Below are 12,529 nucleotides of genomic sequence, written 5' to 3' on the forward strand. Positions count from 1 at the left end.
CCTTCACTCTGGCCTGGTCAGAAAGGGCTGAGCTTCAGCGAGCAGGCTGTGCTTCTTTCCTCCGTGCCTCTGTTCTGACCGACATGGGAAGCAGAAAGAGGGACTGGAGGGGAACAGAGGGCTCAAGCAAGGATTCTGCTTTCCTGCAGTGGGGGGCAGGCAGGAGAGCTGGACTGCTTCCTGGAGGCCAAGGCTAGCTTCCCCATCACGCAGACAGTACCACTGAGACCAGAGGGGGGCAGGGAAGGGAGATGCCCTGTGAATCTGCATCCATTTCTGCTGTGTGCTCACTGAGTTCTCGGAAAGGAAAGCTGAGAAGAGGCTGAGCACCAGGAAGGGGCAGCTCTGGCAGGATCCCTGCAATGAGATAAGGAAGGATAGAGCAAGTCTCCCCAAAGCCAGGTGAGGCCTGGATGCTGGGCTGGGAGGCATGGAAGAGGCTGCTTTTCATGCTCAAGAGAGACATCGGGAACACAGGCCCTGGGCTGTTCAGGGTGATGGGTGCCCTGGTGGCCAGACGGGTCTGGAAATCATGGATTCTGGGCCTCATCACTTCCTCTACCGTCACCTCCCTGGGTACCATGCCTGTTATCTCTGAACTTAGCTCCACTCAGATTCAGGAAGGACCCCAGGCTCTGCCACTATCACCCCTACACTGATGTGTTCGTGAATGTATTTAAGAAACCTATGGGAGGCCTAGGGTTGGTCAGGGCTGGGCTGTGGGCCAGAGTGGCTTCTTACCCTCTCTGCTCTTATAGTAACGCTGAAAATAAAGCACGAGGAGCTCAGGGAGGGGCAAAGCTTTGTGGGGGAGGTGGCATTCGAGCTGGCCCTTGACAGGCCATCCTTTTACATGTGGAGTTGTGCTGCCTCGTGGGAAGAGCCAAAAGAGCACAGAGCTGGGCAGTGCTGGCCAATCCCGGGGCTCACACCTGGCTGGCACGTGTGGCTGTCAGGAGGGGGAATGTGGGGCAGGAGCCCAGGGGTTAGTCAGGACTAGCAGGGCCGGCTTGTGAGGGCCCTGAATGCCCCACTGAGAAGCTTATGCTTTGTCCTGAGGGCAGTGGGCAGCCACTGGGTTTCAGTCAGGAGAGGGTGTGATCGGATGTGCTTTTCAAAAAGGCCCCTGTATCTAGAGGCCCCTCTATCTATCCCCCAGGGAGGATAGAGTGGAAGGAGACTGAGAGTGAAGTCTTGAGGCCAGCCAGGAGCTGCTGTAGAGGTGCAGGCGGTGGTGCCGAGAGCTGGCCAGGCCATGCCATGCCAGGGGAGGAACCAAGCGATGCTTTGTGAGCACTGTGAGCACTTTGTGAGCACTGTGGCGGCCCCAGTGGGACTCGATGCTGCTTTCTGGGGTGAAGATTCCAGCCACACAGCCCTGCACCACACCTGTCCTCCCTCTACCCACTACCCTAAAGAGCCCAGGTGTCCCTCACTTGGAGGTCCAACTTCTACCCCACACTTTCCTGGCAGCCTCCTTCACTTCCGTGTTCCTCAAGCTGTAGATGACAGGGTTCAGCATGGGTGTGACCACAGCATAGAGGACCGTGAAGACCTCGTCAGAGACGCGTGCCTCCTTGCTCTTGGGTTTCATGTACATGAATATTATGGTGCCATAGAAAAGCATCACCACAGCCAGGTGTGCCGAGCAGGTGGAGAAGGCTTTGCGGCGCCCAGCGGCTGAAGGCACCCTCAGGATGGTGGCCAGAATAAGTATGTAGGACAGGCAGATGAATGCCAGGGGTACAGGCAGCAGCAGAATGGCGCCCACCAGCAGGAAGACTTCACTGACTGACGTGTCGCCGCATGCCAGCTTCAGCACTGCCAGGATCTCACAGGTGAAGTGACTAACAACTTGGCGGCCACAGAAGGGCAACCTCATGGCAATGACCGTCTCAGTCACCGACTTGAAGAGGCAGAGGACCCAGGCGGTTCCCGCCAGGAATAAGCAGAGCCGGTGGCTCATGAGCACGGGGTACCTGAGTGGCCGGCAAATGGCCAGGTAGCGATCGTAGGCCATGATAGCGAGCAGTAGACACTCTGTGGAGCCTGCGGACAGGCTCAGACACATCTGGACTGCACAGCCAATAAAGGAGATGGTCTTCTGAGCTGACAGGAGGTGGACCAGCATCAGAGGCACAAAGGTGGACGTGTAGCAGATGTCCAGGATGGAGAGGTTGCCCAGGAAGAAGTACATGGGCGTGTGCAGGCGGACATCTAAGACGCTCACTGCCAGGATGGCAGTGTTTCCCAGCAGGGTCACTAGGTACATGGCTGAGCACACAGGGAAGAGCAGGTGCTCCAGGGCCGGGTAGCCAGAAAACCCTTTCAGAAAGAACTCAGAGATCTCTGTCCTATTGACCAGCCCCATACTGCAGTGCTTAAGGGGGCACACAGCTGGGATGGAGGGAAAGAGGGTGTACGGTGGTGGAGAGCCCACAGAACCTCTTTTGGGTTGGGGTGTCTGGGTGGTTCAGTCAGTCGAGCATCCGACTTTGGCTCAGGTCAGGACTTTACAGTCCATGAGTTCAAGCCCTGTGTTGGGCTCTGTGCTCTCATTGCAGAACCTGTTTTAGATCCTCTGTCTCCCTCTCTCTCTCTGCCCTTCCCCTGCTCGTGCTCTCTCTCTCTCTCAAAAATAAACATTAAAAAAAAGAACATCTTTTGGGTTGAAGTATATTGCTTGGGCCTTTTCCAGCTTTTATGCACAGTCTGTCCTCGAGTTTGGACAATTTGCACACCTCTAGGCCGCAATTCATCCACGTGAAAAGTGAGCATTGATCTGGATCAGCATTTCCCTAAGAGAGTGTTAATGGAAATGTTAGTAGGCAATCTGAAAAATTAATTTGAGATACCACTAGATTAAGTGAAAGTAAATAAAGTTCTTTACTGCAGGACTTCTCAGAGCCTTATATGCCAATGTGATTTGTAACTTTCCAAAAGTGGTACAGGGCATGTAGTTCCCAAACTTATTTGACCATGGGTATCATTCTTTTTACATTAATCTATAGCACATAAATATTCTATTAACATAGTTTGGAAAAAAGTATACTGGATCAGAGGTCTTCAAATTAATGTGTACTAGAATCACCTGGAAAGTTTGTTAAAATACAGATTGTGGAGTTCCATCCGCAGAGTTTCTCACTCAGTTTGTCTGGGTGATGCTGCTTCTGTTGGCCACAGTGCCACACTTGAGAATCCCTGGGCTAGATGGTTCCTGAGGTTCCTCTTGGCTTTAAGGAACCTCTGAGCTGCTTTATACTGTTCCCACTGTTGGGAATGCCCTTTTCCCTTATTTCTCAGCCTGCAGAAATCTGATCTGTGTCTTCAGGTTAGCTCTGGTCTCCATGCATGAAGCATACATTGTGCCTCACATTGGAGGGGCTGCTGATCTCTGAGCTTATCAGTTGGCTCATCCAACCTGTCCTTCCACAGGGCCTGTTTGTCAGCTACTGTGTGTGGATTGACCTTCAGAATCTGCCTTCATCACAGGCTTTTGAGCTGAAATTTGAAGGACTAGTTGGCCTGGCCCCAAACCTCCTATTTTCTCTGGGCCTGAGCTAGAGCTGCTTTGACTTCATGAATTCCTAAGGCATCTGCATGGAAAACTCCCTGAGAGGTGAATCCATTGGATCTCATTGCACAGGTAGGAAGCTGAGGTCATATTGTAAGCCTCTGGCAAGGTGGGCCTAGAATCTAGTCCTCCCAAATGCATGGCACTGACATCATGCTCACGGCAGAGATTTGCTTCTGTCGAGCACCAAATGTTGGTTGTTCTTTAATCACAATGGATGAACATCTTTCTCCCACATTCTCCCCTCAGTCTTCTTACCAGGTAATGAGCATGTGTCAACATGTCCCATGGACATACTTAGTGTTTCAGACACTTGCAAGATGTCAATAAACCCATGGGACACGCTGTCCAAGCCCGGATCTAGAGTGAGCACCAGTTCCTGTCCGTGCCTCACTTGCATGAGAGTTTCCTTCTTTTACTCCTCCTGTGTTTATCCATTCCAGAATGAAGGAGAGATTGAGCTCCTATTACAGTCATCATGCTAGGCATTAGGGGAACAAATATGCTCCCAGGCCACTAAATTCAAACCATTTCTATGCAGAAATCATCTCCAATTTCCATGCCTAGCTTCATCCTGCTTCTGTTTGCGGCCCTCCAGTGACAGGAAGCCTACTTCTCCCATGGACATACTTCTTCCTTTTTTTTTTTTTCTCTCTTTCTGTTAAGCCATGCTAAGGGTCACAAAAATCCTTCCCAGTATGGAGTCTCTGGGTGTTACTGGGCCTGCACCACCCAGCAAAGTTCAAGGCGAGTGGTCCCTGTGGACGCTTTCCTCTCACACAGAATAAACACAGGGTCCAGGGCTCTGGGTCCTACTGCAGGAACGAAGGGCCTCTTCTGCATCAGGGAGAGCTCTGCCCTAGTCTTGGGACCTCAAATAGAAGGTCTTGCCTTTTCTTGACTGTGTCTAGACACATTGTGGGGTAGAGGAGTGTGATCCGCAAGCTCCCTCCAAGATTCGGCCGGGAAAACCTGAGACAGGGCTCATGGAGGGGCACCTCTATTTAACAGAGTGCCAATAGCAGCAGGCGCTGTGCCAGGGCTGTGGGCAGCATAGAGGGGGCACTGTGCTTTCCTGAAGCCCCAGTAGTTGGGCCATGCCATAGCTTCCTTAATCTATCCCCTAAAGTCACTAACAAACATAAGCAGCTGTTGGCTCTCTATCGCAATATACATACACCCACGTAATGTCCCCATATATGCCCCCAACTCCATGTGTGGGTACAAACAACTGTTTGACCCCCCCCCCCCCCGTATGCACATACGTGCCTGTGCGTGTATATGCCACACATGGGCTCATGTATGTGCCTGTATGGTCATCCACGTGAGTGTATGCATATGTGTAGCAGGCACTCTCTCATGGGCTCTCTCTCTCTCTCTCTTACACACACACACACACACACACACACATACACACACACACACACACACACACACCTGGTAGTACGGATCCTTTGACTTGTGGCCAGGGCTTCAGAGGACCAAGCAGGACTACTAGGATGAATGGAGACCAAGCTGCGACCCTGGACGTGTCAGTAGAGAAGGAACAGCCCTTGGGGTAGGGAGCAAACTTTGTCTGGACTGAACCAGGAAGACAGAGAAACATCAGAGCAGGGACATGGTCACCAAACCAGCTCTAATGTCTTGTCTGCTTTCCAGCCTGTGTGCTGAGTTGCTGTCTCTCCCTGCTCTTTTGTCTCCCCTTTAGCTGGGGGATGAGGGCCTCTGGGAAGAGGGGCCAAGAAGGGATGTGTATGGATGCTATGGAACTCTGGTTCTCAAAGCAGGGCTAGGAAGCTTTGTCTGCAGAGTCTACAGTGTCCTTTCTGCCTCTGCCTTACTCCTGGCCATCTGCTACCTAAAAACCAGTTCAGATGCTACCCCCACCAGGGAGCCTTCCTTTGTTTCTCCCGGGCCACCTTGAGCCCTCTCTCCTTTGTGCACAGCCCTGCTGGCATTTTCAAGGTGGCACTCACCTCTCTCTCACTCACTTCTCGCTTGTTGCCTACCCTGCCAGCCCACAAGGGTGGCATCTCCTCCCCCAGGTTCTGAAGGCCAAGTTGAAGCCATCAACTTCTTCCTGTCTTGATGTGACTTCATGGAACTAAGACAAATTGGGAGTGAGCAGCTGGGTGACAAACATGAGCTGTTCTTAATCTGGAGGACAGCCTGGCAGAACTGGAAGAGTCTCACAGCTCACGTAGACCAACCCCTTTTTACATATGGGGAGACTGAGGTCCAGAGAGAGAAGGGCTTGCCCAGCATCATTACACACTGAGTTGGAAGGGGAAGCCAAGGTTCCAGTAATTCCTTGGAGGTCCTGACTCCTAGCCAAGTCCCCTTCATCTGCCCCCATATCTCCATTTTTTTACTTACCTTGAGGCTTTTTCAGATTCATGTCCCTTGTTCCCTGGAATATACTTTAGACACCAGGAACCTTCTTTGGCTGCAGCTAGGAGAACACAGTTCAAAGAAGTGGGCCCAAGCCTCCTTTACACAGCGAACCCTGGTGAGCAGGACATGGGGTTTCACACTGACTCAGCTTTCCCAACTAAGAACACATGCCTAGACTTTTGCAAAATTCAGTGAAGTGTTTACAACTCAATAGAATTAAATAGAGCTTTTAGAATTGGGTGGAATTAGGTAAAGTACTCAAAATTCAGTGGGAGGTTCTCTGAAGAGTATCATACTTGTTGGAATTAGGAAATTCTGATGGGCTCAAGGCTGAACAGGGCACTCAGTAGCTTACTGCGACCTCCCAGGGACTCCCTGACCTGGGTGGCTCCCGGCTCCATCGTGGCCGACAGCCTCCCAGGGAGCAGGCAGGTCAAATGGAGTAGGCACCTTTCAGAGCTCCCTACGTGCCAAGGGACTGTGCAATCCCCAAGGCAATTTAGAGGGAGAAGGGAAAATGTACCCAGTGTAGAAACTTTGGGGTGCTTCAGGGATGATGTCCCAAAGACCCAATTACACAGAGTCTATTTGGAAATCTTAATTGGTGTGAAAAAGTTGGAGAAAGTGACTCAGGGTTGGGATCCGCACTCACAGATCAGTCCCCAGCCAGTGTGACCCAAGCATGTTTATAGAATGAGTAAATGAGTGAGTGGATGAGCAGTTAAATAAATGCATAAAGAGCTCTCAGCGAATAAATTTAAACATTAATGAATGGTGAGTACACAAATGATAGGCAGGGGTGCTTTCCAGGAGAGTTAGAGGTCCTGGTTCAACTGTCATAAGGATCTCAAGAAAATGCAAAATCTGGAAAGAGTGTAACGAGGAGGGAACTAGATGAAAAGAGACAAACAGAATTACAGAATATCAGAGCAAGGAGTCCATATTTACCATCCTGGCCCACCCTCATTGTAGAGACAAGGAAACTGCTCTAGAGAGGAAGGAGCTGGCTCAGTGTCTGGGGTTTGCTCTGTGACGCTGATTTGTCTGCCCTTGAATGCATCTCCCTCAGTGCAAAGCAGGTCTGCCCAGGTCAGGCAGTGACTGGGTGCCTCTCACTGCACCCGGCTCCTCTTCTCCAACCTCAAAACAGGCATCTTGATGGTTGCTCCTTGAGGTTCCTTTTAGTTCTCAGAGTCCATGCCTCTGTGGGCTGGAGGGCCTCTTTATCAAATAGGGTCGTTTTAGAGCTGGCTATTGTTATTGTTGTTGGATTTTTATTTAACTATTTTAAAATACAAGTGACTTTATTAGCTTTTTATGTATTTATACAAGCTATACATATAGAACATTCTTTTATTTTATTATTTTACTTTTTTTTTTTAACATTTATTCATTTTTTGAGACACTGAGAGAGCAGTATAAGCGGGGGAAGGACAGAGAGGGGGGAGACACAGAATTGGAAGCAGGGTCCGGGCTCTGAGCTGTCAGTACAGAGCCCATCATGGGGCTCGAACTCATGAACGGTGAGATCATGACCTGAGCTGAAGTGGGACACTTAACCGACTGAGCCACCCAGGTACCCCCAGAACATTCTTTTAAAAAAACATGAAGAGGGGCGTCTGCGTGGCTCACTCAGTTAAGCGTCCGACTCTTGATCTCAGCTCAGGTCAAGATCTCATGATTTGTGAGTTTGAGCCCCACATCGGACTCCATGCTGACAGCACAGAACCTGCTTGGGATTCTGTCTCTCCCACTCTCTCTGCCCCTCCCCCACTTGTTCTCTCTCTGTCTCTCTCAAAATAAATAAATAAGCTTAAAAAAAAAAGATGCAAAGAATACAAAAGTGTATGATGTAAAAGTTATACTCCTTCATGCTCCCTCTCCCTGACTCCCCAAAGGTAGCCAGTGTTCTAATTTTATGTGTGTCTATCTACATATTTTTCTGGTCCTTTACATATGCATATCTACATAGAAAGATCAATTTTGTAATCATGTGTAAATATGGCTTTAAAGCATGCTTTCTTGTTCTAGTCTTATTAACGATAAGTGATGTACAATTGCTTATATTTAAATCATGTAATCTGATGAATTTTAACATAAGCGTATAGTCATGAAGCCATCAGCGCAATCAAGACTGAGAATTTATCTGTCATCCCACAGTTTCCTCATGTTCCTGGGTAATCCATTCCTCCCTCCCTAAACCAGGATATCTGTTCACTAGATTACATGCATTTTTCTAGCATTATATTTGTTGCAACACTGTTTACCAATACTAATTTTTCATATATTTATGGATCTCTTTCTAGACATAATATTATGTTTTAAATAAATTTTATTGTCTCTTACAGTCCTCATACCACACTGTTTTAATTACTGTAGATTACTAGTCTATATTGATATCTTCTAGGTCAAATTCCTTTTTACTAGCCTTTTTCAATAGTATCTTGGTTTTTCTAGCACATTTCCTTTTCCAGAAACATTTTGCAGTCATTTTGACAAATTTCATGAAATCTCCTCTGAGATTTTGCCTTTAATTTGTTAACTAATTTGGGAGGCAGTATTGACATCATTATAAAATCAAATTTTCTCATCCAGGAATATTGTTTGTTTCTCCATTAATCCAGATCTTTTACTGTATCCATCATGATCATAGAGCTCTTCTCCTTCTAATATGTTAATGAAGTGATTTCCATCAATATATATTTTTTCCCAAGGTCAAACTCTTCTTATATTTCTGGGATAAACCCTTCTGCCTCTTGGTGTTTTATTCTTGTCAGAGATGCAAGATTGATTTGGGGGTGAGCTGATGGCCTCTAGCTTCTGGGCTCCACCTGGTGGACATCAGGCCAATCTTGATGATCTTTGGGAGGACGTGGTTGGAACAGCTATGAAGCCCTGAATTCCAAGGCTCAGGCCTAGGGAGATCACAATGGTGGCAGGATGACAGATCAAGGAATCCGGTGGGCATAAAATCTGTGTGCCCCAGTTATGTGGCTGTGCCCCCTGTCACCTTGGGCTCTACTAGCTTCTGAGGGAAGAGACCAAATGTGTATTAAAAGAATCTATTCTCAGGGCACCTGGGTGGGTCAATCTGTTAAGCTTCTGACTTCGGCTTAGGTCATGATCTAACTGTTCGTGAGTTCAAGCCCTGAATGGGGCCCTGCACTGACAGTTCAGAGCCTGGGCCCTGCTTGGGATTCTGTGTCTCCCTCTCCCTCTGCCCTTCCCCAGCTCATGCTCTGGTCTCTCAAAAATAAATAAACGTTAAAAGAATCTATTCTCTCAGAATCCAGCAGTCTATTCACTAATACGTCCTTTCTCTAAGCTTTATAATTATCTTTATGTCATTTTCAATGAGGCCAAAACCTCAAATATACCTTTACTTTTATGAATCTGGATGCCTTTCATATCAATAAACTTACAAATCAGAAAAGTATATATCAACTTTGGTCCAGAAAGTAAGATCTTGAATCCTTGGCACCAGCCAAGTTTGGAAACTCAACACTTGTATGGATGGCTTCCCCAAAAGTTGTAGAAGATAAAACTTTTACATGTTTAAATGAAAATAAATTCTTAACAGCACCGAAAAATCAGAGACAGTGCTACCAGCAGACCAGAAATGTCGAGGAATTGCTGAAAATGGTAAGCAAATGAGATTGGATTGTTAGAAGAAACCACAGCCAAAAAAATAAGGGAGGGATTACTACAGTAAGGACAGTGGTTTTGGGGGTTCTCAGCTCAGAGGCAACAGTTACCAGGAACAGGGGGAAGGGCCTGAGGCAACCGTCAGGATGACTGGTTAGGGACTCTAACTCGGCAGCAAGCAGGCAGGTTCAGGTAGTTGGGCATCAGAGATGCTTGCCTTCCAACTGAGTCAGTAATTGTCAATGCTTGAACCAGAGACTCACAGAAGAGTCCCAGGAGGAATGGGGAGCCACCAAGCCCAGCTGAAATCCTCTCAGTAACTCCTTCAGCTCCTGTATCATCATTCCTGGAGATAGTAAATGGAAACTGAATTCATAGACAAGGCAATAGGGAATTGTAAATAAGATGAGCCTACTATGTGGAATCATATGGTACTTGTCTTTTTGTGACTGGCTTATTTCAATTAGCATAATGCCTTCAAGGTTCATCCTTATTGTAGACATTGCAGAATCTCTTCCTTTTTTAAGACTAACAAATAGTCCATTGTATGTATATATACATTTTGCTTATCCATTCATCAGTTGATGGAAACTTGGGTTGCTCCCATGTTTTAGCTGCTGTGAACAATGCTGCTATGCTAATATTAACCCTGCTTTTGATTTTTGTGGGTATATACCCAAAGTGGAATTGCTGGATGATATGGCAATTCTTTAAAAAAATTTTTTTGAGGAAGCTTCGTACTATTTTCTACAGTGGCTGTACTATTTTGCTTTCCCATCAACAGCATGCAAGAGTTCTAATTTCTTCACATCCTTGCCAAAACTTGTTAATTTCTGTTTTCTTTCTTAATAATAGCCATTGTAATGGGCATGAGGTAGTAACTTATTGTGGTTTTCAATTCCATTTCCATAATGATGAGTGATACTGAGCATCTTTTCATGTACTTATTGACCATTCATATATCATTTTGGAGAAATGTTGACACAAATCTTATTCCCACTTTTGAATTAAATTGTTTTTTTTGTTGTTGTTGTCAAGTTTTAGAGGTTCTCTATAGATTCTGGATATTAATCTCTTATCAAATATATGATTTGCAAATATTTTCTCCTATTTTGTAGGTTGCCTTTATATTCTATAGATAGTATTTTTTGATACACAAAGTTTAAAATTTTTCATTAGGTCCGGTTTGTCTAATGTTTTTTTGTTACTTATGTCCTTGGTGTCATATCTAAGAAGTCATTGCCAGATCTAATGTTATAAGACTTGTGTCTTGTGCTTTCTTCTAAGAGTTTTATTGTTTCAGGTCTTACATTTAGGTCTTTAATCCATGTTGAGTTAATTTGGGGGTATGGGATCCCTTTAGGTAAGGGTTTAACTTCATTCTTTTCATGTGGATACCCAGTTTTTCCAGTGCCATTTGTTGCAAAGACTGTCCTTTCCCCATTGAATGGTCTTGGCACCCTTGTCAATAATCATTTGACCATATGTGTGGGAGTTTATTTCTGGGCTATTTTATTCTATTGGTTTATAGATCTCTCTCTCTCTCTCTCTCTCTCTCTCTCCCCCCCCCCCCTTTTGCCAATGCCACACCGTTCTGATTGCTGTAACTTTGTAGGGAGTTTTGGAATCAGGAAGTGTGAGTCCTCCAGTTTTGCTCTTCTTTTACAAGATTGTTTTTGGCTGCTCAGTATCCTTTGAGATTCCATTGAATTTTAGGATGAGTTTTTCTATTTCTGCAAAACATGTCCTCGGGATTTTCATAGGGATTGCACTGAATCTGTAGGTCACTTTGGGTAGTTTTGATATTTAAAGGATGGTAAGTCTTCCAATCCAGGAGCATAGGAAGTGTTTCTATTTATTTATGCCTGTTTAAATTTCTTTCAGCAATATTTGTATTTTTTTATTGTACAAGTCTTTCAGTTCTTTGGTTAATTCCTAAGTCTTTTATTCTTTATGGTGCTATTGTACATGGACTTATTTTTGTTATTTATTTTTCAGATTGTTCATTGTTCATGTATAGAAATGCAGCTGATTTTTGTGTGTTGACTTTTGTGTGTAGTATCTTGCTATGTTGCTGAGTTCATTTATTATCATTAACAGCTTTTTTTGTGAAGTCTTTAGAGTTTTCTAAATATCAGATTTTCTTCAAATAGAGATAACTTTACTTATTTATTTCCAATTAGGTTGCCTTTATTTCTTTTTCTTTCCTAATTTCTGTGGCTAGAACTTTCAGTACTACGTTGAAAGGGGGGCATCCTTGCTTTGTTCCTGATCTTAGAGGAAAAGCTTTCAGTCTTTCACCTTTGAGTATGATGTTTGCTGTGTGTTTTTCATATATGAGTTTTATTATGTTGAAGTAGTTTTCTTCTATTTTTATTTTGTTGAGTGTTTTTATAGTTAAATAGTGTTGAATTTTGTCAAATGCTTCTCCTGCATCAGTTGAGATGTTCATGTGTTTTTTGTTCTTCATTTTGTTGATGTGGTGTCTTACATTGATTGATTGTTGTATGTTGAACCATCCTTGCATTCCAGGAATAAATCTGACTTGTTGTGCTATATAATCCTCTTAATATGTTTTTAAATTCAGTTTTATAAAATTTTTACTGAGGATTTTTGCATGTAAGTTCATCAAAGATATTAGCTTGTTAGTTTAGATATTAGTTAGATAGTAAGATAGAGATTAGTTAGATATTAGCTTGTTAGTTAGATATTAGATATTAGTTTTGTTTTGTTTTGTTTTTTTCCCTTGTGGCAGCTGTGTTTCCATTTGGTATCAAGGTGATGCTAGCCTCATAAAATGAGTTGCAAGTGTTCTCTCTTGTTCTGTGTTTTTTTTTTTTTCTTTTTCTTTTTTTGGTTTTAATTTTTCTTTGGGTGTTTGGTAGAATTCACACGTGAAGCCATCTGGTCCTAGTG

General features: G+C 45.0%; 2 protein-coding genes across 5 annotated transcripts in view; one reads left to right on the forward strand and one right to left on the reverse strand.

Moving 5' to 3' along the window:
• Positions 1 to 12,529, forward strand: part of TMEM8B (transmembrane protein 8B) — a 68,666-nt gene that overhangs the window by 37,468 nt on the left and 18,669 nt on the right. For 3 of the 4 annotated variants that reach the window (XR_002081457.2, XR_002081459.2, XR_002081461.2), the window contains exon 14: positions 3,436 to 3,646. The exons of the other annotated variant lie outside the window; for it this stretch is intronic. The gene's annotated coding sequence lies outside the window, so the exon portion shown is untranslated. The remainder of the gene's footprint in view (positions 1 to 3,435; positions 3,647 to 12,529) is intronic. 4 annotated transcript variants of the gene reach the window in all.
• On the reverse strand, positions 1,409 to 2,389 carry LOC109270156 (olfactory receptor 13J1). Its single transcript, XM_019454537.2, has one exon. The coding sequence runs from the start codon at positions 2,369 to 2,371 to the stop codon at positions 1,433 to 1,435; it is 939 nt and encodes a 312-aa protein (XP_019310082.2). The 5' UTR covers positions 2,372 to 2,389; the 3' UTR covers positions 1,409 to 1,432.

This window comes from Panthera pardus, unplaced genomic scaffold (genome assembly GCF_024362965.1).
Source record: "Panthera pardus isolate Hobbes unplaced genomic scaffold, ASM2436296v1 HiC_scaffold_20, whole genome shotgun sequence".
Taxonomy (NCBI): Eukaryota; Metazoa; Chordata; class Mammalia; order Carnivora; family Felidae; genus Panthera; species Panthera pardus.